We start from the raw sequence: 25,932 nt of genomic DNA, 5'->3' as shown, positions 1-25,932 counted from the left end.
CGAGCCAAGGGCTAACCCACCACACTTTTGTAGCTAGGCTTGCATGTTTGTGTATTTCTGCACAGAAGTAAAACATCTGAATTCACTTACTAACACTGACCTTATGCAACTATTGTCCTGTATGTCAAGACTAAAATTTCTATACAAAAAGGAAAAAATGGCTAGGAATGTTCATCTTGAATTGTGGATATGAATAAGATCTGGGAAGAAAAATGCTGTGGCGAAGGTGGATGATTAGTGATTATTTTGTATCTCATAACATAGGCATTGGGGAAACTGCAAAAAAAAATTAGTTTTTAGTCAGATTTAACATTAAAGTTCTTGCAGTTTTACGTTGCTGACCAGAGGTTTATGCTATGTTCTTTATTTGTGGGATTTTTTAAAATTACATACTGAAGACTCTGTAGTTAATAATTGTAACACAGTTGAAAACAGATTTCTGGTCAAAATAGGTAAAGGGAAAAAAAAAACCCCAACCCCTTTTTAACCTTATTTTATAGATTTCTAAAGGAAGGAAAAAAAAAGACACAGTTTTTTTAGAGAATGAAAGTTGGGGGAGGGAAGTGTGACCTGAATAACACATTACTGCCAAATAACTGCTGGTGACAGGTATCTTTCTGGAGTTCACAGATTTGTTTAGGTTACTTTGTATTGCCATGGTATAGTTAAGCAGAGGAATGTAGTACACATTAGATGCAAATGGATATAAAGACATGTTGTTTAATGTATGATTGATTCAGGTCTAATTTTTTTTTTTTTTTCCTTAGATTCAAGCACCCTTTAAGGACCAATGTACCTAATAGCTCATGGAAGAAAAAAGTCAGATCAGGACATCCTTGGTTTCCAGGCTACCAAAATATGGAATGAAAACTTTAGGAAGTGTCTTGCAACCTGTGCCAAATGGGATGGCTGTTAGTTTACCAGGGAATGATGGTGGCAAAAATTTTGGCAAGCAGAATGACTCTGTTCGCATGTCTTCCTTTTCTTTCAACTGGAAAAAATCAAATAAATATCAACTTAATGGTCAGAATGGGAGAGAAACCAACTCTAAACGTAACTCGAATGAGAAATTAAACGATTCTGAGAAGTACTCTCCATCTCAAGGAGCATTGGGTAATGATGTGCTCAGGGTGGATTTGAACAGTACTGCTTTGGTTGCATCAAAAACGGCAAAGCAAACCAATATGTTTGTATCTTCTTCTGAGGAATTAAACCCAAAGTCTTTGCCTGGACTCTCTAGTTCAGCAAAATTCACCAAAGGTACCCTGTCAGGAAGGACTTCGTATTCTGGACTCAATGCTCCAAAATCACATTTAAGTGGATTTTATGGAAACAGACCAGTGGCAGGGTTGCAGAGACCTAGAGCTAATTCCAGCACCACAAGGACAAGTTCAGGGGAAAGCCTGGCCCAATCTACAGACAATAGCAAGGCTCTTTCCTGTGAAAAAATGGTAAGATCGCAAAGTTTTTCACATTCCATTCAGAATTCTTTCCTTCCCACTGCATCTTTAACCAGGTCACATTCCTTTAATAAAGCTGTGGATCTTACAAGGCCATATCGTAGTCAAAATCTAGCTGCCAGGACATCTCAGAGGTCAACTTTGTTGTCAAGAAATGCACGTCAGTTGGATGTACCCAATGGAAATGAGCCTATGAAGTATGGTTTTACCAGGCCCTACTCTGGTATGTCAGCTCCTTGTTCAAAGAAGCCCCCACTGTCAAATGGGTCTGGATCAGCACCTTTTGGATACAGATTAAGTCGGCCTTCTCTGCTGAAGCCTACCAGGCAGCGATTTGCTGGAAATATCATTGTGGATGGCAGCAAAAGTACAACTCCTGAAACATGCATCGTGGACAACTCTGGAATTTCAACAAACATTAATAGAGCAATTGAGAAAAACAGTGTTATAGAGAGCAATGCTCAAAGAACAGAATCTGATGAGGGCCTGCAGGAAATTATGGGAAAACATGGGTCAAAAGTCATGTGTATGAGTGATGATGGAGATGAAATATCTATATCTTCTTTGTCATCCTCTGAAAAAAATGATTTGAGTGAAGACTTCAGTGATGATTTCATAGATATAGAAGACCCAAACAGAACTATAGAAATACAGCAAAAGCAGAGCTGCTTTCAAGAGCTAGAGCACAGGAGCATAACGTCTGTTGAGCTGTTCACTTCTCTCAAGGAAAGTGGAGGATCTTGCTGTAATGCTGGTGACTGGCTTGATATAAACATGTCTGGTAAATACTTTATATTCTGTTGGAAATTTTAAGTACTAAATCAAGATTCTGTAACTGTAATTAAGTTGTTTTATATAATTACCCATTGCTTGTGAATTGTTGCAGAATGGAACTTGGCTCTAGGCTGGCCCATTTTTTTTCTTACAGTGCTTTTTTCTGCATAGTAGTTATCTTTCCTTTGAACTCTTTGAAGAGTTCTTAGTGTTTGGTGTAAGACTTAATGATACCTCCTTTAACCACGCTTGTGGTAGGGTTGTGGGATTCCTCATGTCCTTGCTTTACCATTAATTTCTCTGGACTAGGGATTTTTAAAGAAGATTTCTTTCCCCGTACCCCTCCTCATCCACAGGCAGAGAACAGCTGTAACCACTCCTAAGTAGTGGGAATAAGTATAGGGTGTCTAATTAGATCAGTTAAATTATAAATATGAATATAACTTTTTTCCACTTTTCCAGAGGCATGCTGTATTAATTCTTTAATAATTAGTGGAAGAGACAGAAGATGTTTTTCAAAGCCACGTTATCAGTTCTCTGGTGGGCTTCTCATAGTACACGCTTGTTTTGAAAGAAGTTGCAGTTGAAAGTTTGGATCCAAAGGATCTAAGTTTGGATCCAAAGGATCTAATTTTGGACTCACCTTCCAATATATTAAAAAGATATAGAATTCTAGAAAGTAGTTTTCATGAATTAGTGCAGTGTAAAAGGCTAGCAAAGATGTAGGTTGGAAAGATCTGTATTTGTAGCTACCAAAACAGCTTGAGCTTTTATCCCCTCTAGGATGAATGAACAGTACTGTAGAATGCTTTCAGATATTTGTATTACAGTAAAGTTTCAGAAAAGTACTACAGCGCACCAGTAGTACACATCTTAATTTTTATTTTTGGCATATTGTATTGTTTTTGGAATCTTGACTGTTCCTGTTTTCTTTAAGCAGGGGAGGACAACAGTGGAAGCACAAAGCATACTGCCGAGAATGTGATTTCTCCAGAGATGAATTACAGAGCTGGGTCCTCTTTTGAGCTTTCTCCATCTGACAGCTCTGATGGCACATATATGTGGGATGAAGAAGGGTTGGAACCTATTGGAAGTGTCCATCCATGTGGAAGTTATGAATCTTCAGAAATGAACAGCATAGTATGTATTTATATGCATAACTTGCATAATTATAGTGGTTTGAGTTTATTGTTAGTTAAGTATATTTTTAAAACAGAATTAATGTATTTTTTTACCTGATAATTGTTTCCTCTTTACTCTGTAGTTGATAGCTTTTTGAAACTTCTTCTTTAGGAGCTCCTGTTCCTGGACAGGTAACCTTGATTAGGCTGTTTACATACATGTTGTTTCCTTATTCTCAAGTTAGGACAGAACAGGTCCTTCATTATGCAGTCTCATGGTAGTGCTCACAAAGAATGAAGGAATTAATTTCTGCAAATGGTGGGTTAAATATTTCCTACCAGTCTCTAAGGCTAGGAGTGGAAAAGTAAGAAAATAGCTATCACCTATCTGACTTCTTCCATTGTCTTCTTTCTGTACTGTATACATTTAGGACCCTTTTGAATTGAGCAACTCGGATTTTATTAATGCGATACTAACAATCAGAATTTCTAACACAAAGAATTTGGTATAATCAATGTGTCATACTTCATGTGTTTCAGCTGTGTTAAATACTGTGTCACCACCACTGCCAATTTAATAATGTAGATACCAGTTTTGGACTTGAACAGCTTTTGTGGCACCTACTCAGACTTTGTGGAGCAGAGGTGCATTAGAGGCCTTTGATATTTTTGTTTTGTTTATTTCTTCATTTATTGAAAGTAAATAGCTTTTAGAGAGGGCTTGAAAATGGAAGAATGAACTCAGTAGGTTTTGAAGAAGTGGGGAGAGGCGGAGAGTGCAGGTACTGTTGAATCTAGAAAGTCGTGTTATTTCCACCTATTTTGATTTTTAACCTGTTAGTGCTGTTCCAGAATTACAGTGCATACTGTTCTTTTTTTTTTCTTAAATGAGAGAAACATCAATAATACATCTTCTGTTTTTACAAGGCAGAAATGTATTTTCAGTCAGCTTGGTTTTTGAGGGGAAGCTGTAACTGAAATGTTTGTTGAATTGCCTTTTAGTGTCTTTTTGTTTGGTGTTTTTTTTTTTTTCCCTGTCCTTGGTTTTTTTGTTAGAAAGCATGATATACTTGATTTCTTTAGCCTAAAGATTAATCACTGTTTGCTTTTAATCTGAAGATGCAGAAGAATTTCTGATATTGTTTTTCATTATTTCTGAAGAAATATGTTCTTGGGTAGGTTAATGTAAGCTTTTGTTCCATGTTTTTTCTTTTCTCTGCAGGCAGTGAATATAAAGACATGTTAAAAAAATAGAACTAAAGGTGTTGAGAATAACTCTTGTAATTAGGCAGCACATCAGATGTTTGATTGCTGGGAGATACGTGATCAAATTATGTGGTTTCTATCCTCTAGTGTGGTGAGGGTAAAAGCAGTTAATATCTGTGTGTCAAAGTCCGATTGATAAAAGTCAGGTTAAGAATTTTGAGTGCTTGAGCTAATGCCAGCCTGACTTCCCCTTGAAATTAATATTTCCAGGGAAATCTCCAAAGCAGATAGTTGGTTTTGGAGTTTCCATGGCATCAGGCTGGGGTGAGTAGGAGCAATGCAGCTGAATAACAATTCAGGTAATTAGATGGTGAGTAATTGGTAGTGTTTAATGCAAAATTCACCTTTTTAAAATTTCTATCCTGCTGTTATATTGTTAGTCTATTATGCTGTATCATCCTTAGTATCAACAAATATTAAATGTTTTTCCTAAACATGGCAGTGTAGCTTTTATTGGGTAATCTTAGATTAGAAGTGGTTGGACTATCTTTGAAAAGGCAGAATGGATTTTAATGATGCTTCTGGAATGGCAACCAGAAGAGGAAGACAACTGAAGGAGCTTGTTTGCTACTCAATCTTTTTATTCCTTTTTTGGTAGAAGAAAAGCTGATGTCTTTGCTATTCTCAGTAGGGCTAGGTTTAAGGACATGGGGGGAAGTTGGCCTCTAAGGACAACTCTTCTTCACTAACTGAGCCAACAGCTTCAGAGAAAATGTGCAATCCAGTGTTGGAGGTCTGAAAGTTGCGCAAATCTAAATAAACTCTCAAAAGACTATGCCATGGGCACTTACAGCTAAGTAAGACATGCATTTTTTGAGACATTGTCAGGATGCAAATGGTTTTTTTATTCTCTAATTGTGTACCTGAAAATAATTCATTCCACTGTTCCTACTTTTATTTCATTTTCAGTTTTGAAGGCAACAAATCAATTGGTTAACGTTCTAAGAACTGAACTACCTCCAAGGTTTTAAGCATTCATTTCATTGTGATTCCTTATAATCTTTTGAACAACTGCTCTTTGCTGCTGATCACCAAATTCCCGATGCTATTTCTGCTCAGTTCTATGGAAGAAGACTGATGCTTAGCAGAGCAGTTGTGATGGCTCTGTAAATTAGCAACACAGACAATATTTGTCTGTATGTATTCTCGCTTAAGTTCAGCTGTACTATTTGCTCACATCCTGTCTTTCAGCTACCTACTTTAACACCTAGCTGCTTTACTGTTTCATGGCAGAAAGTTGCTCAACAATGTGAGGCACAATGTCTGCTCTGTTTTGTTTGTGGGGGTTTTCTGTTTGTCTGTTTTGGGTTTTGTTTTGGTTTTTAATAAAAGAGTTCATCAGTTCTGTTGCTAGCTAGCTTTAGGTCAGGGACCGAGTAAAAGGTTAAAATTAAAATGTCTCTTCACTGCTACTGAGTGAGTAGATAGATGAAAGGGGAAAAAAGAAAGGGGGGGAAAAAGCAAACAACAAACCTTTCTGTGGATCTATACATTTGCTCTGTCTCTGGGTTTGAATTGTGCTCATGACTGTAATGTAACTGTCTTCATTAAACAAAAAAAAATGACAGTTTACAGAGCCAAGCCAAGACCAATATTTTTAAGACTACTTAGTTCCTATAGATGAATCCTATTTCACTAGAGGAAGTGTTTGAAATAGCTGTTTAGGACTGAAGTAATTTCACTTCAAAGTGCAGAAAACAATTTTTTTTTCCTGTGTCTTGGAATGAGAACTTGGGCTATAGTCTAGTATATCAGCCCTGCTACTCCGTTGCTTTCATAAATATTGATCTGGAAATACTTTTCAATATACATGTAAGCAATATAGCCTAAAACATGCATCCTAGCTGGAGTCACATCGCTCCTTTCATTAACTGATAATGAAGCACTCTTTTGCCATAGCAAGGTTGGAGCTCTTTTGTTTTCTCCTGTCCACTGTACTAAGTAGACACATGAGAAACATAAGCTTTAACATGTGTTTGTTCAGAGAGCAGCTTTGAATATTTTTGGAAAGTCATTTTTATTGTTTACCTTCAGAATAGGTTAGATAGTACAGTTATTGTGTAGATTGTTCTGAGGCATGTGCTTTTTTAAAAGACACAGTGGTATTCCAGTGCATAATAGACTGTAAGAAGTAAAAATTAAAAATATTCCACTAGCTTCGGCTTATTTCTTTAATACTCTGTAGAGAACAAGTTGTTGTGGTGTGTATGGGGTTTTTTTTTTTGTCTTTTAAAACAATTTCATTTGGACAAGTAGGTTTAGACAGGATTCTTTTATGAGTGTTCTCTGTATTATCAGATCATATCAAGACTCTTAGAAAAAGGCGAAAGATCGAGTCCTCCGACCCCTTTTCACTGTAGACGCTAGTAGCAATATGAAAGTTTGTGCTATATTAATATTATTTGCAATATATAAAGCCAGTATTTTGGGTATCTACAGAATTACATCAATGTAATTATAAGGATACAAAATTAGAGAATAATAACTGAAATCCGGCTTGAAGAGACAGATGGGTTTTAGCTGCTTTGAAGAGAATTTGATTGCTCTTGGGAAGAAATCTGGTTCTCATTGGAATGAATGTTTTGTCATTTTTTGACTTGTGGCCAGAATTTTAGCCAGAGTATGAAATAGTTACATTTTTCTCTTCTTCCTAGGTAATTTTTGAAATCTCTTGAGATTTCTTTTTTGTTTTGTGATATTTTTTTCCCCTTTGTGATTGAAACTTGTGAAAGGGCAAATCTGAATTAGTTTTTGAGGCTGGGCAGAGCACTTTCTGCTTCTAGAGACATAGGTACTCACAGTGAAATATGCTGAAATATGCTCTACTTCTTAGGGAAAATAAGCTTGCTAAAATAGCATTGTTTAGTTCCATCACTAATTTCTTACAGTAATTTAGTTATTTTTGAGCAATTTAGTGTTAATTAGCTTAATTTTTTTGATAATTCCCTTCTTGAAAAGACTTGATAGTAAGCTTTAAATTGTCAGTTTGATTTCTCAAATGAGTAATTTATTATGGGAAATCAGACTTGTAATGTGTCTACTTCTAATACATTTACTTCTGTAGAATGAAGTGTTCTAGATATTGCCTTCTACCAATTTTTCTGGCTTTATCTGTACATTCTATTCAGCAGGTTAATGTCAAAGCCATAGTTCTTGTTCTGTAGGAAATTGGTCTTTTGAAATTTTGGACTGTTTTCTTACAGCTGTAATAAAAATACAAGTGCAAATAAGCTTAAGATAATGTAAAAGTATTGATTAAACAGCTATTCAGATATATAAGAATTGTTTTTGAAGTAGTATTTAGGAGATTTTTATGAAGTGTGAATCCCTTAGAGGTTACTGTTTGAGATATCCTGCCCAATGTAGTTTGTTTTTGTTTTTTTTTTTTTTTTTTGATGGAACAACATAGTACTGTGATAGAAGTGCTGAAATTATTTTGGAAACAGTACAATGCAAATTCCAAACAGGTAAACATTGGTTCTCCGTACTGTGCTAGCAGCACTGTATAACAGCCATTGGAAGGATTTTCAGCACAAAATCTTTCTGAATTAAAAGCAATGTTTACAGACTTGAACACAATTTAAGTAGTTTCCTGAAAATTAGTTGCAAATACTGCAGTTGATTTATTGAGGCATTCAATACAGTGTTCAGAAAGTCTTGTGCTTCATTTTCATCCATTTAACAGGGTGTAGCGAAACTAAGTATGTATCTTTTCTCAGCACAGACATTTCTTTTTTTGATACAACTTCCTAAAAAGAGCAGCCTTGAAATGAGCCCTTCAGGTGCACACTAGTCAGAAGCAGCACACATAAAAAGCAGTTTGCATCTAATGAGCTAGTTCAAATATGATTATTTTTTCTGATTTTCGTGTTGCAAGTGAATTGTCTTAAGATTTTGAGACACTGAAGGTAAATGTAAAAGAAAAGTTAAAATAACTGCTTTGATGTAAAATCTGCATTTTCATATGAAAGACTGTATGTACATATAATTTTATTATTGAAACAAAGACTCTTAAGTGTATTTAGATTTTCATGGTATCTTTATGGAAGCCATTACTGAAACTCCTAAATTTACGAGATCTAAGGCTTTTTTGTCCTCATTCTTGTACTTGCTTCTCTGTCTGGAGGTTCATATTAAAATCCTCCGTTAGCAGAGATATTCCACTCAGGAAAGACTTGCACAACATTCAGGTCTTTCTTTTTTCCCAGTAAGAGACAGAATCAACTGGATATTTTTGTTCAACAAATAGATTGAGTGTACTTGCTATTAGTATAGAAAATAGTTAAATTATCTATGGGTGAAGAGACCTCTACTGCTGATCTGCCACACTCTGTGACCTTGATATAGTCTTTTGGAGTCTGTCTTATTTGTCTATTTTTAGAATGATGGATGAATACAAAATTAATTAAAATACTTGGTGTTAACATCAGTATGTATTACATTATTGATACAATTGTACCTTGTGCTCAAATTTAGGTTCTTTAAGAGGAAGGATTTCTTATTATTTATTCCCAGTGTATCACAGCTGTGATTTAAGCAATGCAGAAATGTGCTGGTATTGCTGCTTCCCAGACCCACAGAATCACAGAATGTTAGAGATTGGAAGGGACCTTGAAAGATCATCTAGTCCAATCCCCCTGCCGGAGCAGGAACACCTAGATCAGCTCACACAGGAACGCATCCAGGCGGGCTTTGAATGTCTCCAGAGAAGGAGACTCCACCCCGTCCTCTCTTTCCCACAGATGTGGAGTGTTTCTTCAAAACACATCTTGCTATATTTTTTTTCACGTTTTATGTGAAAAACACTTTTGTTTGTCTGATTGAGTGCTAGAGGAAGTGTAGTTGAGCTGACTTTCTATTTTAATGGAAGGAAACAAGAGGTAAAGTTAGAACATAAAAATGTGAACAGCAAATGTCATGCTACTTTGTTAGATATTAGCAGTGGTGTTGATTGAAACTTACAATTTGCAGCCAATTCAGCGTTCATTTCAGAATAATATTTCCTGATCTTCTCCCTAAGAAAGCATGTACCGCTATTCTTCTGAGGTTAAATAAGTAAATTTTCATATGAGTACATGGCAGTTGCCTGTTACATTTCTGAGGCAGCACTGCTTTTGTGGACTGTATTATTTCATAAACCTCACTTTCATTGGCAGTTTTGTTCTTTATCTAGACTGTACCTAAGATTTTTTCTGAAACAGATTAAAATCTTTTCACAAAAATCTTAATGTGGTTCAGCAAAGAGTGATAAAGTTTTCTCATAGCAGAGGACAGCATAAAAAGGAAGACGCTTGAATATTTTTTCACAGTCTGTACCCAGATGAACAGTGTTGACTAATTGCATTTCACCTTTGTTAGAATACGTGTCTTTTGGCTAACAAAAGGTTAAGCTAATACAAAGGATTAATTGCATTGTGTGCTCCAATGATGCTTCCTTAAAGCAGTTTATGTACTTCAAGTGGGCACTTCCTTGAGCAGGGTCTTAATTTGTTCTGTGCCTGAAACCAAAGGATCTTTCACCTCAGTCAGTATCATTCAGACCTGAATTCATTATGACATTAATACATACACTCTTCTAATTTTGTTTGTGGTTAGGTATTTTCTTAAAATGTATTCCTTTGCTAGAGAATTTGGTACAGTGACAACTAATTGCAGGACTAGATGCCTGGTACTTTAGTGAGGGGGTAAGGTTGAAAGGAAGCAGAAGGTATTGTGGTATAACAATATTTAAGTATAATGGCTCTAGTCTTGAGGAATCTTGTCATATCTATATTAAAGTAATTTGTATTTTGAAGTAGCTGGTCCTTTTTTTGGCACCTGAAGATGCTGCCTAACAAGCCTGTGAGACCCTAGACATTTTAGTCTTTCTTGCTGCTGCCAAGTTTGTCTGGCAACTTGTGTGACATAACTGGACCACAGAAGAGGAAACTGGACAATCTTGCCCTATAGGTGTGTGAATCAATGTTAAAATTCATTAGTATGTCAAAGTACTGAGACACGGAGAATGTAGTACCAGTGTAGGGGGAGGTAATTTTGTCTACCTGTTACCTAGAAAGTGTTCAAACAAACCAATGCTAAAAGCACTTCAGAAATCATCTGATGCAGATATGTAGATCTATATGGGCAATGACTGAAATTATCAGTGGCTTGTCTGTCTAATCAGATGTGGACACACTGTAGAAAACAAGAAAAGTGTTTGTGAACCTCCTGGGGAGTGAATAAGAGCAAACCCAGAGGGTGTCAGATACTTTTTACCTCCTTCTGCATTTCCCTCTGTGTCCAGCATACTGGAGACCATCTTTGTGGACAGAACGGTGTAGCGCATATCATCACTAATGTGGAATGGCGCAATGTGGAGTTCTATGTTTTCTGCTTTTGCTCAGAGAATTTTAATTTGCATTCATCACCAGAGGAATCCTGTCCTGCAGGACAGATTAAATAAATCATTGGTCCTTCTTGCTCTTTTACCTGAAAGCCTGACTTTTGGGTTTCTAGACCAATATTTTTCTTGGCAAGAGACTCTGGAGTAGCCCATGAAGTATTCTGTGAGATTTTAGCTTTTACTGATGCATTCTCAAAAATAGCAAATATCGTGTCTGAATTTTACTTGTGATATAAAAGGATTTTTTGGAGATATGTTATCTTTGTAAGCTGCCATTTCTGCTTAGGTTGTCTGTGTGAAACAGCTTTATCTTACTCTGTGTTCTAAAACTTACAAAGTGGTTCAAACTTCCTGCTCAGAAATAGACTGATTCTGAGATAGGAATCTAATACAGATGTCAGCCTTGAAAGCCATTTTTCATTGACATGCATCTCTGTGCCACTTTTCTGAAGCTGGTGTTGCTGGTAACTTCTGCTTAAGCTGATAAGGTCATGTCCAAGTTCCATGCTCTTTTGTCCTGACATCTTGATGCCGTGTTCCAGATATGACAAAAATGACACTGACTCATTTGAATTGTACTGTTCTACTTTCATAGTTTTCATTGAGTTGATACAATTGCTTTCATTTTTCCAGTATTATGAGTATAGAAATCTCTGGCTTTTTTTTTGTATCCTCAGTTTCAAAAAAACTTGCAGTTATGCCTAAAAAATTATATTTGGAAAACCATTAGACTGTTTGTTCCTGATTTCAAAACCTCAAAAGTCTCCTTTTTTGCATTTAGTCTCCATTATGAACAAATAATATTTGTGGACATATTAAATTAGTGGGAGAGCATCCTTGATTGACATGTCCACAGTTAAGCTTTCATTATAAAACTGTGCAACTGCTATGTAAAAGTCAGTCTGTATTATTATTTGTCTTAATGCAGAACTAAGAGTACAAATTTGTTTCAGTATGTTCTGTTAGCAGAGTTCCTCAACCACTCTTTTGTCAGAGTTTGCTGGCAGGCAGTCTTCTGCTCGTGGCAGAGAAAGGGAATGTCATGAGAGCAGAGAATGTGATTTCAGAGGTACTGCCTTCAGAGTGAAAATGGCCACCGTCTACCCTCCCACCACTGCTCTAGTCTTCAAATTCAGTGCTTAACTATTACAGCAATGAGAGGCAGTGAGAAACTGAATTACTTAGTGAGGTGGTGTTTCTGTCTGTCTTGTGTGATGTACATGTCCCTGCTGTCAAATATTATTAAGAGGTGGTACGACTATATGACAGTGCACAAACCTCTTGTGATTTTAGTTTGAAAGGCATGATATTTTGTGAATAAGCTTTTATGGCAAATTACCTTTTTTTCCTTTGGGAAGGGAAAACATAGATGCTTTTGGGAAATTCTTGATTCAGAACTGACAGAGTAAATCTTCTCATGCTGTTTTGGCTGGTAAAAACAAGTAAGGCAACTTCACTTGTACTCCAGTGTTTCGTTTGTGGTAGCTGTTAATGACAGCTTTGAATCTGTATGATGGAGAGAGGGAGAAAGAGCAGCAGCTGATGTGTTGTGTGAAATGTAAGAATAAATGCTGGTAGAAATTAGCACATCTTTTGTTTCATAAGCTTGTAAGTGGCATTTCCAAGTTAGTAACTGCATACCCAGTGCTACATTTTAATGTGAGCTTATAGCTATTCCTTTTCAATTTTTTTCTGTATTCTACCAAGTAGCATTGCTTTTCAATAACAGAAGGACCTCAGAATTACTGCAGTGTACTTCATCTAACTGTATTGCTGAATTTTTGAAAGTCTTACATGTTGTTTTCCACACTCCTAGGAAATCTTCAAACCACAGTGAGTAGATAGATGTGAGCCCAGAGAGAACAGTTTTCTTCAAAGTTATCAGTTTAAACAAGAAAAGATATTTAAAAAAATATGTAAAACTAATTGAGACATACATCTAACCCCTCTCAGTGGGTTTTTGAACATTTTACAGAGAACTTGATTAAAACCACGTAGATTGGCACATGGTTTCTTTTTCCTTTTTACCTAAAATTGTGTCCTAATAACTTAGAGAAACATTGCTGTTGAATCTTTTTCTGAATTTTCTGTTGTGAAGCATTGGAAGTTTAGGAGAGGGGCAGTGTTTAGCTAGGGTGTAATTTACTGTAAATTTACTGTACAGAGGAAACAATCTCCTGGTAACAGCCCTGCCCATGATGTTCCTCTAAATTTTGAGGTTATGGGTTTGGTTCCTTTCTCAGCTGGGAGTTATTTGAAGCCTCCCTATTTTCCTTTAAGCTGAACCTCACACTATTAATACAAGTGCAAGTCAGAATCATTCACAATTATTTTTGCCAGTTAAGAGTATCTGTAGTATTTATGTGTTGCTTTGTAGTCTGAAATGCGCCATTATTTGTAGGTAAACTGTAAAAGTAGTGCTGAACTTCTGATATCAGTGAACTTTCCTGAAAACAGACTGGAAGTAATGAGTAGAAAGGACCGCTTTTCCTTAGCCTCTGCTACTTCTGTGTTGCTATTTCTGCTTACTGCTGATGGCTTTCCATTGTTGCGCTCTATAAGAAATCAGAAACTTTCCACTTAAAAGTATCTGCCTATTAAAAAAAAAAGATTCTAAAACGTTCTTAAATTTACTGGGAATTCTGCAGGGGGGTGGGCAGAATGCTTCTCCCACTTTAGCTCCTTTTTTGTAGGTTCACTACCGGAGGCTAGGTGGCAGTCAGGGAATGCTTTTGGGGCTGTGGGATTTAACTTGCACTGACTGTTCAGGAAGTGCTGTTGCTCATGAATTGGTGAAATCTCAGTGGAATGGTTAATGTTTCTGGTTTTCTTCTTCTTCCTTCATTATGCTATTGAGTTTCAGATTTCTTACACAACCTGACACATGAATTTGTTAAAGGAAAAAAAATTCTTAAGCAGTAAGCATAGCTGCTTCTTGAGATACAGCGAGTAATAAATGAAAATTATTTCCAATCTACTTTCAGTAAACCTAGGTAGAACATACAATGCCTCACTAGAAATGTTTTCAAGAATAATAAATCTTTGTTTAAAACCATTATAGCTAACAGTTAAACATTAAATGTCTTGGATTTTCAGAACAAAGTTCTTGTATTTTTTTGTCACGGCAATCCTCCTTTAGAGCATGAACAAAATAATGAAATACTTGCTTGGATATTGGGCTATATAGCTCCCTTCCTATCCTAGTTTTGGTATCCCACAGAGTTCAAACCTTTCTCTTCCCTGTGTGGTGATTTCCTCTGTTCTGATGATGTTTATTACAGTGGGGTTTTTATCTTCAGCCCAGTGGTACAATATGTGACTTCCTGGATGCTCACTGTCTTTCCAAAGTGGAAGAAGTCTTCATCCCTGTCTCTGTTTTCTGCCTTCACTTAATAGTTGAGTTTGGTTCTTATTTAACATTGCCTTTTTGGAGACTTGCATTGAATTGCTATTTATTTATCTCTTCTTTATCTGGGGTGTGTCAAATGCTGAAAATAGCATTGAAAAGGATCCTGTAAGTCTTTTTCTCTTCACTACTGTCAGCCTTGAATCCTCTGACTTACTTTTGCAGTTACACTGTAGCTGCCCTCCAGATGACTGATTTAGCCACTGTTCGCTGTTTGTTTTTAAAAGCTACTTCCTATTTTCCATTGTTCAAGTACCTGAAATTATACTTTAATTTCTGTACTACCCTCAAACTCTTCACTTCACTTGGGATTATTTGACCTATTCTTCCTTAGTTCTCATGCCTGTCTTCTGCTTGTTGAACTTTTTTCTGTGGTCTTTTTTCATCCTTTTTTTCCACTCAATACCTTTTAGATGGAAAATCCAAAATATTTATTTTTATTATCTTGCCAGAAGAGATGCAGCATATGCAACTGCATAGAAAACAAGTGTGAAAATGTCTGTGGAATTTCATGCATCTAAAGTCGCTATTCTTTCTGAGCATAAAGCACACTTAGATTTTATTTGCAAAAGGACGTTTGAAATAAGAAATGGTGACCTTCTTTTAGTGTAGCATGAGACTTGTAACACACTTTGATAGTACAGAGACATTAATCGCTTTCAGATGCAAAAAAAGTACAGTTTTTTCTCATTTCAAATAAAGCGTAGAGAATCATATAAACATGGGATATTTTTGTTGTTCTTCCAAAATTATGCTAACTCACTGCAGTGATCCCAACTTTCACTCAGGTGGATGAACTTGTGTAAACAAGAAAAGGCATTCTGTTTTGAAAGTACAACCACATGCTGATTGTAGTGTTCAAATGTCACACCAGAGGCATTCAGCTGGGAGATCATAACAACTGCAGAGACAAGACTAGTAGTGAGAAAGTAGTAGTACGTTTCACCTGGGATACTGTGGTGTCTTAATATTTTTTTCATGTTAGCTACAGATCATGGTGAGTTAATATGGGTAACTAATATAAGGATTTAAAATAGTGTTCTTTACGTTAATGAAGGATTTTTTTGTGGGTATTTCTGCTATACTGACAGGATTATTGATGGATTTTTAAAATACATATATTTAGATACACCCTTGTATGTAATGAAAATGTAATCTGTGAAAAGCTGTTGTATTACAATTAAAAGTAGTTTAGTGTATGTTTTTATGGAAAACAGAATGTTTCCTGTTTTCCAGTGATGCTTTTTGTCAACAAGAATTCAAATTGTGGAGGAAAAATTGCAAAGGCTTTAGTTCTCCTCAGTTAGGTTTCTGAAGTATTTGCCCTTCTGATGCATCACAGCTAGACTCTCCAGTTTAGACTAAACAAAAGCATACAAGGCAGATTCTGTTTGAGAGTAGGTATTTTTTGATGTTCTAGGGAGACATACTCAAGTTTCTCTTCACAAAACTAGCTTAAAAGCTGTCCGTTCTTTTTTGGTGTTTTTCTGTTGTCCAGAACTAGCATCCTGTGAATTAATTTCCATTTGATAATTTTCATAATTTTCGTGCTCTTTTTAATACTTTTTCCCAGTAAATCCTGGAAGCTAAGTATCTGGCCTCCTATTCAGCCCCATCTTTGCTGCTTCATTTAGCAATAGGACTTTACATATACAGCTTCGCTGCTGAGGTGTGTATTGAGGCTGTATGGTGATGTTTTTCTTAACTTCAGCAATAATAAAGTAGAAGAGGCTTTGCTTCCTGAAGTCCAACAGGCTTAAGAATTACAGCATAAAATTTTGACAAAAGGTACAATGTCTGTTCAGCTGTCTTATCAACATTTTTTGAATAACATTATGTCAAAACAGCTTTGCCTTTTTGTTGCTAAGTGATAAAATTGGGAATTTCTGAAACTGAATTTGTTGCAATAAAAATACAACTAGTGGTACAATGGACTACCATAGTCCTGTTCTAAAGGGTCCTCTCGTGCATGAGAAGGGTGTGTTGAATTGTCCCTCTACACAAGGATTGTTCTGTCCTTTTGATGCTGCAGGCGTGAAGACTCCCACTCCAGAGTGAATCAACTGCCTTAGTGGCTTCTTAACCATTGGACTAGAAATTGAGTTTTCTATTTCTGTGTCAAGCCCCACATTCTCTGTTTCAAGAGGCTTCTCTGCCTCTACACGCCTGGAGGACTTACTTTATGATTACTCTTTTCTTCTGCCTGGTATTAGGCAAAATCAGTATTGCTAAATTTGGAGTAATATATTCATTGCCATAGCATCAGGCTAGTGTTAAACATAGTGTTGTGGCTTCGTTGTCATACTAACATAGACAGTAAAAGTTTTATTTAAGTAGGGTCTCTTCAGTGGTAGAAAAAGAATGAAGGTGACATCTGACCAAGATGTTTGTCTTTTTTTTTTTTTTCTGTGGAATGTCACAAGGACATGTGTCTGCTTTAAATTATTTAGTGATTTTGACAATTGCTTTTCTAAGTTTACGGGAAAGTGTGTTGTAATATGGAGATGATATTTCTTCTAAGACTTTTTTTCATTTAAAATTGTATTTTTTAAATGCTTTTCTCATGGTAATTATCCAGAAGACCTATAAAAGGAATTCTGGTATTTTGGAGATTCTGATAGAGTTCTATTCAGAGGGCTTTTTATTTACGATTTTTTTAAAAATTTTATTTTCAGGATGATTTAAATGTCATTCTTTAAACCAATTCTTAAATTGCTCTGATGTATTGATTTGTTTTTCAGTAGTTTGTAAGTTTGTTATCCAGGCCCAAATCTGGCCCAAACTGGGATCTCAATTTTGGAGAGCTGTCAGAGAAATTTAAATGTCATACTTTCTTCCAATATGTGTTCATAAGATCTTTTCAACATAAAAGCTGAAGAAAAAATTTTATGTGGACAAATGACTTTGCTTCGTTGTTTAACAGTTTCTGAGAAACTGTTTACTCACTGAAAACTGGAAATTGGTTTGAGGTAGGTGTACAAAAATTGACCCTAAAATTTGTCCGTAAAGGCTAACAAAGTTTAAAGTAAGTAAAGCACCTTCAACTAATGGAAGTCATAAAATAACCTTGATTTCGTAGTGGTTATTTCTGATGCTTGCTCTAATACATTTTTGTCAAAAGGAATGCAGCATGGTCCTGTAAGAATAACTAACTACAGCTCTGAAGTCTGATTGTAAGCTAATGAATTGTTTGTACGAAGAGATTAAAGTGTAACTAAATACATGGAATGTGCTATAATATGCTGCCATTCAACAAAGTACCCTGTAATTACTGCTATGTTCTTTAAGTAAACAACTTTTAAAATACGTACTGGAAATAGTCTAGCATGTTTACCTTTCATAACATCCAACCAGATTTAACAGTAAAGTTTTTACTAAATTAGATTAGTTTAATGTCAGATAAAGCTTCTATAAAAGTATTGTCAGTAACCTGGGAAAGAATTATGTGAGTACTAAATCAAAACTAGGCCTACCAGAAAGGTTTTTCTATACTGATGCTATAGATGACCCATGATCTTTTGCTGACAAATTTTGAGCTTGTAGATGTGCTTTCCATAGTTTAATTTTTCTCCCCAAAGTTTTGATATCCATCCTTTAATATTTTTGTTATTTGAAGCTTTTAAGGGGTTGTCATCTTTTGTGTTAAATGATATACGTGTGTTGTTTTTATGGTCTTTTTTGAGCAAGAAGAAATTGTGCATATAGGTTTAAAAATATCAGCATGTAGAGCAAATCAGACTGAAGAAATTTGTATATGTATTCAGTTTAAGTAATCACTATGGAATACTTAAATTGCATGTGAGATTTTACTTCCATTTTGCACTGACTTCAGAAGTGTATAATTATTATTGGAACCAAGACCTAACTCACTAAATCATTTACAAAAATTATTAGTTACTTTCCTTTAATAGACTATTTTCTGACGGTAGAACAAATGAACGAGGTCTGAGAGCTTGAATTGTGGAAAACTAAAACGTTGTTCCTAAATATTCGCCAACAGTTCATGACTACCTCAATGCAATTGCTTTGCAAGCAAGATAGCATACCTTGGATGAAGACAAGGGTACTGAATTGGCAGTTTGAGCTCAGGCTCTTCTAAATTCTGTGTACTCTCTCCAAAATTATTTGACTGAAGGTTGCTCATCTGGAGTTGCCTCACATTTCTGCACTAACTGCAATGTCTGACTTCTTCCTTTTTTTTTAATTCCAGTGCAATATACATTGTGTCATAAGCTGTCACTGGTCCACATCTTTTGCTTTTAATAGGGAGGAAACAGACATCTATTCTTCTAATTTGGGCACATTGTAATTTATTTTGAGTTACATTATATACTTAGCTCAAGAAATGGGAAAGCTGAGAATCAGGCCTATTGCCTAGGGCTACGTGCTAAGCTAAATTGAACTTAAGTTGGTGAGCAGAAAAATACTGCTCTTCAGTGGGAGAGAGAGTTTATGATGTATGTAGCATGAGGAATTTTTAGAAACAGAACATTTTACTTCATTTCACTATGATGGATGTGAGTTTCTATTGAACTTGTTCAGCAAAAGCAGCTGCTCAACAATACCCCAATCTTCAAAGCAATGGTCTTAAGAACTTAATATTATAATTCCTCTTGAAAAAGAGATTCTGAACTCTATGCATACAACAAATTAGGCAAAAAATCCAGGCTGTTGTAGGTGAGCTATTGGTGTGTGTTTGTTTAACCTTTGGTAAGACATAGCATCTGAAGGCAATCACTACAGAAAGACTTTGCAGAACATTGCGTTGTATACTTGCTAAATGCAGTATAATTGTTCATCAGCTTTACCCTTGCCCCTCTACTTAGTCTTTTCCCATCTTCTTATGCAATATGAGTGTTCCGTGCTTTTGGGGTTCTCAGCTTACTCAGTTCTCATATCAGTAGTCATAAACCATCTGTTTCTCTCCTGATACTTTTCCTGGAAGCCTGTAAATATAGGTTTTATATGTACTAATGTGTTGATGAAACCTGCACTTTATCTTACAGCTATTTCAAGATGACATGACTGACATCTACTTTCATATTATGTTTCCAAAGTAGATAGCATTGGGAAATCCTCTAAGTGCGTTCACATGTAGCCAACTGTTGCAAAGACTTCATATTCGCAGTGGGTTTTCTAGCATGGAGTCGCCTCAGTGCGGTGCAGGAATGTATAATTAGGGAAACATAATGAAATGTGCTGTTGACAGAAAAGTATGTTTGGCATCTCAAATGCTGACCTTCTCGGACATCATTAGATTTCTGAAGTTCTGATACAAAGACAGTAAAGTGGCTTATCTGGGTTTATTATTTAACACTGACATACCACATTTTTTTGTTGTACTTTTGCTAATGCTTTTGCACAGCAGTGACAGACATTTTCAACTTTCTTATGTTTGTGGCCACAGTTTGAAATGTATTTGTCGTGCTTATTAAGGTTCCCACAGTAGAAGAAAAGAATGCTTGTTCATACTAATTTGGAAGATCAGAAAATGGCTTAAAAAATACATATTAGTGAAAAATCATCTAGTTCATGAAGAAATGTAAATTAATGGAAACAAAACCAAGGAAATATATACAGGCAGTTTGGGGTCCCAAATGTTAAATCCACATTTCCTTTACATGGCTTCCATTTCTCTGTGAAGCTTTTCCATAGCTGATTTTATTATTGTTCACAATGTCTTGATATGTAGCTTTTTCTATTTTTTTATTGTAAATAATTAGAATACCATGTGTACACAAAATTATTCAGGTAGGACTTTGAAATATAACAAAACCAGGTGGTTCTGTCTCAAGTATCCCATCTTTCCTTTATATTGCTCATGTTTTACAAAGTGCACGTTAACTATTTTCGTCTTATACCCTTCCTCCTAAGTCAATAAATAACTTCGCCTGCACAAATGTAGAATGTTTAATGTTCCGTGTTGCAAAAAAAAAAAAAATCTTAAAATATACTTAGCTTTTTCCACTATTTGTAATCAAATACAGTAGTCCTTAGTGAACACTATAGGAAGACTGCTGAAGAGCAGTTGGAGTGACAGTTTAGAAAAACGGCTTTTAGTGTTCTTCCTTTTCAGTCTCTGACAAAGTGAATTTAACAAATGGTAGCCAGCAAAGGGTTAGCTTTCCAAGTGAATATTGGTTTGCAGTGTATTGATAGTCTGTATGCACATATTCGGTTAAGTAGTTAATTATAACATTAATATCCAATGAGAAATCAATAAAAAGCTTATTTTACTTAATATTTGGTAAATTTTTCAATATTGGTCCAATGAATCATCTTCAGATGTAGCTGTTAAACCTAAGAAAAATCTTTTTTTTCTTAGAAAAGAGGCAGATGTGGAGTGCCTGAGTGTGACCTTGGGGCTTAAAGCTATGGCTTTTGCTTGTGGGATATGGGAAAATAGAACTCAGGAGTTAGAGCTGTATAACCATTAGCAGTTTCCTTAGATCTGTTTTGTGTTAGAATCACTTGGTATTAATGAGTTTACCTTTCTTTGAATACTGATGTAAAACAAAGTCTGGGTTCTCTGTTCAAGTACTGCACTTTGGTGCCTGATGTGGCTTTTAAGTAGCATAGTGCTACCAGCCTCTGACTGCTCAGTAAGCTGCATATTCTACAGCCTTGACCTCTTCAGTTTTTTTTACTATTGGTATTCTTAATCAAAGAGGGGTCATGTTCTGTCTTAACACTGACTTGACTTGACCACACTACAATTCTTTTTCTTTAATATACCTCGCTGACTGTATATATCATTCCATTTAGTACTAAGACTTCATTGCATTTTTCTTGTACTATTAGCACACCCATGCAACATGGGTTTGTTAGTTGCTTTAGAAACACATTTATATGAACCATAAACTTAAAGACAATAGGCAATAGAGCCTAATGCTGATAATAGCATAGTTTAAGTTTTGTTGGCCCAAAAAGTCAAGATTACCTAGGTTCCCACCACTTCCTTTAAGTGATGTTATGATATTAAGATATGAGAGGTAAAGTAAGGTGATTTAACATCTTCTCTCCACAAAGCTGGTTTTGAATTCTGAGTGAGGAAAGTAATTTAGTTTTAAAATGCTTCCAATTGGGGAGAAGGCAGGATATGAATGAATAGAAAAATCTTTGGAGTATTCCATAGGCATCGGGCAGAAAAATGTTTTGATCCATATTTATTTCATCTAGAACTGTTATTGTATCATATTTCTAGAGGTGTGATGATTGTTTGTATAGATGGTCTCAAGTAAGATCGATCTTGGCCTCTAAAGAGAGAAGGCTGCTGGTATTGTTGGATATGTATACAATAGAAATGTAACAAAGCTTTGAATTAACCTTTTTATGACAGTATGGTAAATGAAATATCATGAAAGCAGTTGTATCTTACATTTCCTTACTTGCAGGATATCTTGAATAATCTTGATTCATGTGATCTTGAAGATGATGATCTCATGCTTGATGTGGACTTGCCTGAGGACCCTCCTCATGAGAAAGGTTAGTAAATTAGCCAAGCAATCTTATTGTAAAACTGCATTATGGGCCTAAGAGACATTTGAGTTTCATTGTTCTGACTTCTGCTTTAATAAGTCAGTGAACTCTTCAAATTGCTTTTTCTTTAAGTAACAACTCTGTCTTCTAAAATTTAGGAAGCATGATATTTCTGTTCTACAACTCTTGCATTTGGAGAATTCTAAAGTTAGAAATTTACTGCCTTTTATAAAAATAGAACCTTGTTGCATGCTGTTTGTTTCTTTAAATTATTTTAGTAGTATAAATTTCAAACTTTTAAGTTGGTCCTTCAGTCTTATGCTTCACCTGTATTTGAGAATGTTAGAACACCATGTTTTCAGCCTTGATGAATGCCAGTGTAATTTTTCTTGAGATTATTAATTTTCTTCTACGAAATGACAATATCTCCTAATACAATATCTCCTTATACAGTCCAGGGTAACAGAAGCCTTAGGATTTAAGATGTGTTTTTATCAGAATGTCTTTTGTGCACTCTTGTCAGTGAGGATGCTGGCAAACTTTTCTCAGGGAGGGTAGTGGTACCTAGATGCCACTAAAATAATGCAAATCCAGACTAAAATGAACTAGGTAAGGCAAGCTATTGCCACCTTTTCTGAAGTCCTGGCCTGGAAAAGTTAGAGGCATGTTCTTTTGGTCATTCCTGACCTAATCATAAGAATTGTCACTGTTGTGTGAAAATGGGTATTAGCTTTACCTCCAAGTTCAGTGGAGGCTAATTATCTTCAAATGAACAGAAACACTGAATGTGGAGCACTGTAGTGCCCTACCCTGTACAAACAGGCACTAAAAGAAAAAAGGCTTTCCTTGTTTTGTGTACTGCTCAGCTGCCTGATGAAGTTTGGTGAAATTCAGGTTTTTTTGAGAGCACCTTTGAGTTCTTTGGGTGAAGATTCCTGCGTGTATGTTAGATATGAAGCCAGATTAACAGTAAATAAATACCTAGTCTCCATCTGCCACAGTGGTGGTGCATCACTTTTTAACAGTGTGCACATATGAAGTGTAGTACTTAATCTTTTGAATCTGAGAATAAGTTTTTCCAAAAACAAAGTACTCATGTGAAAGGCTCTTATTGACAAAAGTGCTAATATTCAACTTTTCAGTCCAGATAGGTGTACAATTTTTATTTGTTACTTTTTAAATTTTCCAGAACAGATAACAATCCAAGCCTAGGGGGTATTCTTTCAATAAGGGTAATTCTAATTCTGTTGGGAACAATTAAGAAATAATTTTAAAGAGTAGATCAATTTCTCGTAAGTTTCCTTGTTTAGAAAACATGCACTGCATCTGCACCAGTAATTCAATTTCAAATTATTAATTCAAAAACTGTTACGAATACATGCATTTTAAAGGTGAATGTTTGCCACAAAACCATTAAAAAGATAATGTTTGCAATTTAACCTAGACACAAATGAAATATGATTTTTAATTCATTGCTTTCTTAATTGCATCAATATGATAAACTTAAATCTACTCACATTCTACAGCTAAGTGTCACTAATGTTTGTGTAGCTGGAATATGTTTTGTGGCTATGAAAATCTGCTGTTTAAGCTGCTGATTCAGGAGGAGAAACTTACTGTTTGAGATCAATATTAGGTATTTACTATTATTTTTTGTATTTTTTTAAAACTTACGTTTCCATATAAAATTAATGTGGCATAAACTGGGTATCTCTGCTAAAATTGCTTCTTATCTTGAAATTACTGAATTTTTATCAAAAAGGATCTGAAAAAAATAATTCAAAAGCCACCTCCAGGCTTTCTGTTAAATTAGACAAGACCACTTGAAAAAGCAAAATTTTTTCTCTGTTAATATCCATGTGTCTTTACTCAGTGTCTCCATTTCATTTTTCCAAAGCTGAAAATCATCATAATAAAATTACTTATAAACCTATTGAAGGTTTATTTTTGAATAGAAAAGGATGGATACTTCTAAAAGAAAATAAATCTGGTTTTAGATGAACAAGTTTATTTTCCTACCAACTAGTTCAATAACAAAAAGTTAGGTAAAAACTGAATTGTAGATATGAGTATTTGTTACAATAATATTTAGCAGCACTTTTTGCCAACACTTTTCTCTTAGTTATGTGTGACTTCACTGACTTCAGCCTCTTAAGACTTTCCAGGTCTACAGAAACTCTCCTTGTTTCACTTTGGAGTCTGGGATGCCGCTTGGACACTATTTATAGAAACAGTTCTAGCTCAACAAGTATGCAGTGAGCGAGGATGGCAGTTTTAAATCACAGGGTAAAACTGGGCTCACTTCCCAACAACACGCAGGCTGGGAACTAAGCAGGAAGGAAGGCCTGTTTGTGAGCGTCTTGTGCGCAGCTATGTCCGAGTAGGCAGCTGAATAAAACAATGCTCTCTTGTGTAGAGTTTTTCTCCTAGAAAAGGACTGACAATGCGAGGAAAAACTCCTTGGGTAAGTGAAGGAGAAAGTGTAATGGCAGAATAGCAGTTTATGACCTTCCTTGCTGTGTCTGACTGCCTGGATAGGAGTTTTTTGGCTTTGTTTCTAGTGGTTTACAAGCTATGGCCAAATATAGCTTTTTTTCCCTTAAATTTGTGGAACCTGCTCTGCTTTGCAGAAGCTAGTGTTTTGTAGAGATTATTTTGTTTGCTTGTTGTAAATAATGCTTGTTATCCAGGTAAATAAAAATGACGTGTCTCTCAAGTTGAAAAACAAACAAGATGAACAGGATGAGATATGTATGTATTTTAAGTAATGAAACTGTTCTGTTTTGAAATGAAGTACTGGCCCTTTTCTAAAATGCTGTATTTCTGTGTTTGTGAGCTTGAGGTTTTAAAGGCCTGTCAGTAAGAAAGACAGGAAAATGTCACTTCTTGATTTTCTTTTTTTCTTCCTCATAGTTCTACCTGCTCCAAATGATTTTCTACTTAAACTGGAAATACTGTTAAGGCAGAATTCTGTAGTTTCTGCTACAGATTACTCTTATTCTTGTGACAAGCTTATATGCTTGTAAAAATGTGACTTCATTACAGAAGTCTGCTTCTGTAGTTCACAGTTCTAAAAGGCATGCTTTTTTGGATCAGTTTAAAAAAATAAAACTCCATAGATTTTTACACTGCATCTGTTACCCTAGTAAATATTTTATTTGCAAGGTCTTGGGAACAAATTTAATAATTTTTTGGGGGTTTATGCTCTCTGTAGAGGAATGTGAAAATATGAGCCGTTATGATAGACAAGACAGAAATGCTAGGCAACATCAGGAAGGATTCTGGAAAAGAGCACCACACCAGCGATGGAATACACAGGATCACCATCACCTTGGCCATACTGATCACTATATCCATGGTAAAAATGATTTGACCAGGTAATAGACTTGTCTCTTTTCTCCAAAACAATTAAAATACTGTGACGAGAAATCTCTTTTGGCACTCAAAGATCTCAAGTGACACAAGATGTTTTCAGGATAGTTGTATATGTATAAATAGCATGTCTGAAATGGAGCATCACTGAGATTTATAACAATTTCTTTTCAAAACTGTCACCGTTTTTAATCCAAATGTTTGTTACTTGTGTTATATGATATTATAAATGCTCGAGGAAATTACCATGTGTTCCACACAAAAATATTACACTGTCTTATTACTTGCATTTTGTAAGTTTGGACAGCTCTTTACTTATTAATTTATCTTTAAATTAAATGTAATCTTACAGTTCTTATAGGCTAGCTTGAATGACAGAGTTCATTGAAAACCTGATGAGCAAACTGGTTTTAGGTACTGTAGTTAGTCTGCGAGAGATTTATGCAAGTGGGAAGAAGAGCTCAGCGTTTAAGTGACATAGCATTGACATTTTCTAACTTCTTTATTTTCTGTTGTATGCCACAGTATGTGAATACAGCCTATGTTACCTAACGCTTTGGTTTTTACTAAATGCTCTCTAGCTCTAGTTTGTCATCACTGTGGTTTTTTTTATTTTTTTATTTTTATTTTTTTTAAATTATTAAAAAAAATGTTTTATTTTTAATTTTTTTA

At 35.5% G+C, this 25,932-nt stretch overlaps 1 protein-coding gene across 1 annotated transcript; it reads left to right on the top strand.

Moving 5' to 3' along the window:
- Positions 1–774: 774 nt before the first annotated feature.
- CCSER2 (coiled-coil serine-rich protein 2) lies at positions 775–25,265 on the top strand (the record flags this gene model as incomplete). Its single annotated transcript, XM_010082692.1, has 4 exons — positions 775–2,241; positions 3,172–3,374; positions 21,804–21,894; positions 25,103–25,265. Coding segments are annotated over exons 1-4 (1,892 nt in total), but the record flags the coding sequence as incomplete, so codon positions are not given.
- Between the last annotated feature and the right edge of the window lie 667 nt (positions 25,266–25,932).

The sequence above is a fragment of the Pterocles gutturalis genome, unplaced genomic scaffold (genome assembly GCF_000699245.1).
Source record: "Pterocles gutturalis isolate BGI_N339 unplaced genomic scaffold, ASM69924v1 scaffold52854, whole genome shotgun sequence".
NCBI lineage: Eukaryota > Metazoa > Chordata > Aves > Pterocliformes > Pteroclidae > Pterocles > Pterocles gutturalis.
The sequence above is the reverse complement of the archived record's forward strand: the minus strand, read 5'-3'. Positions and strand labels throughout refer to the sequence as shown.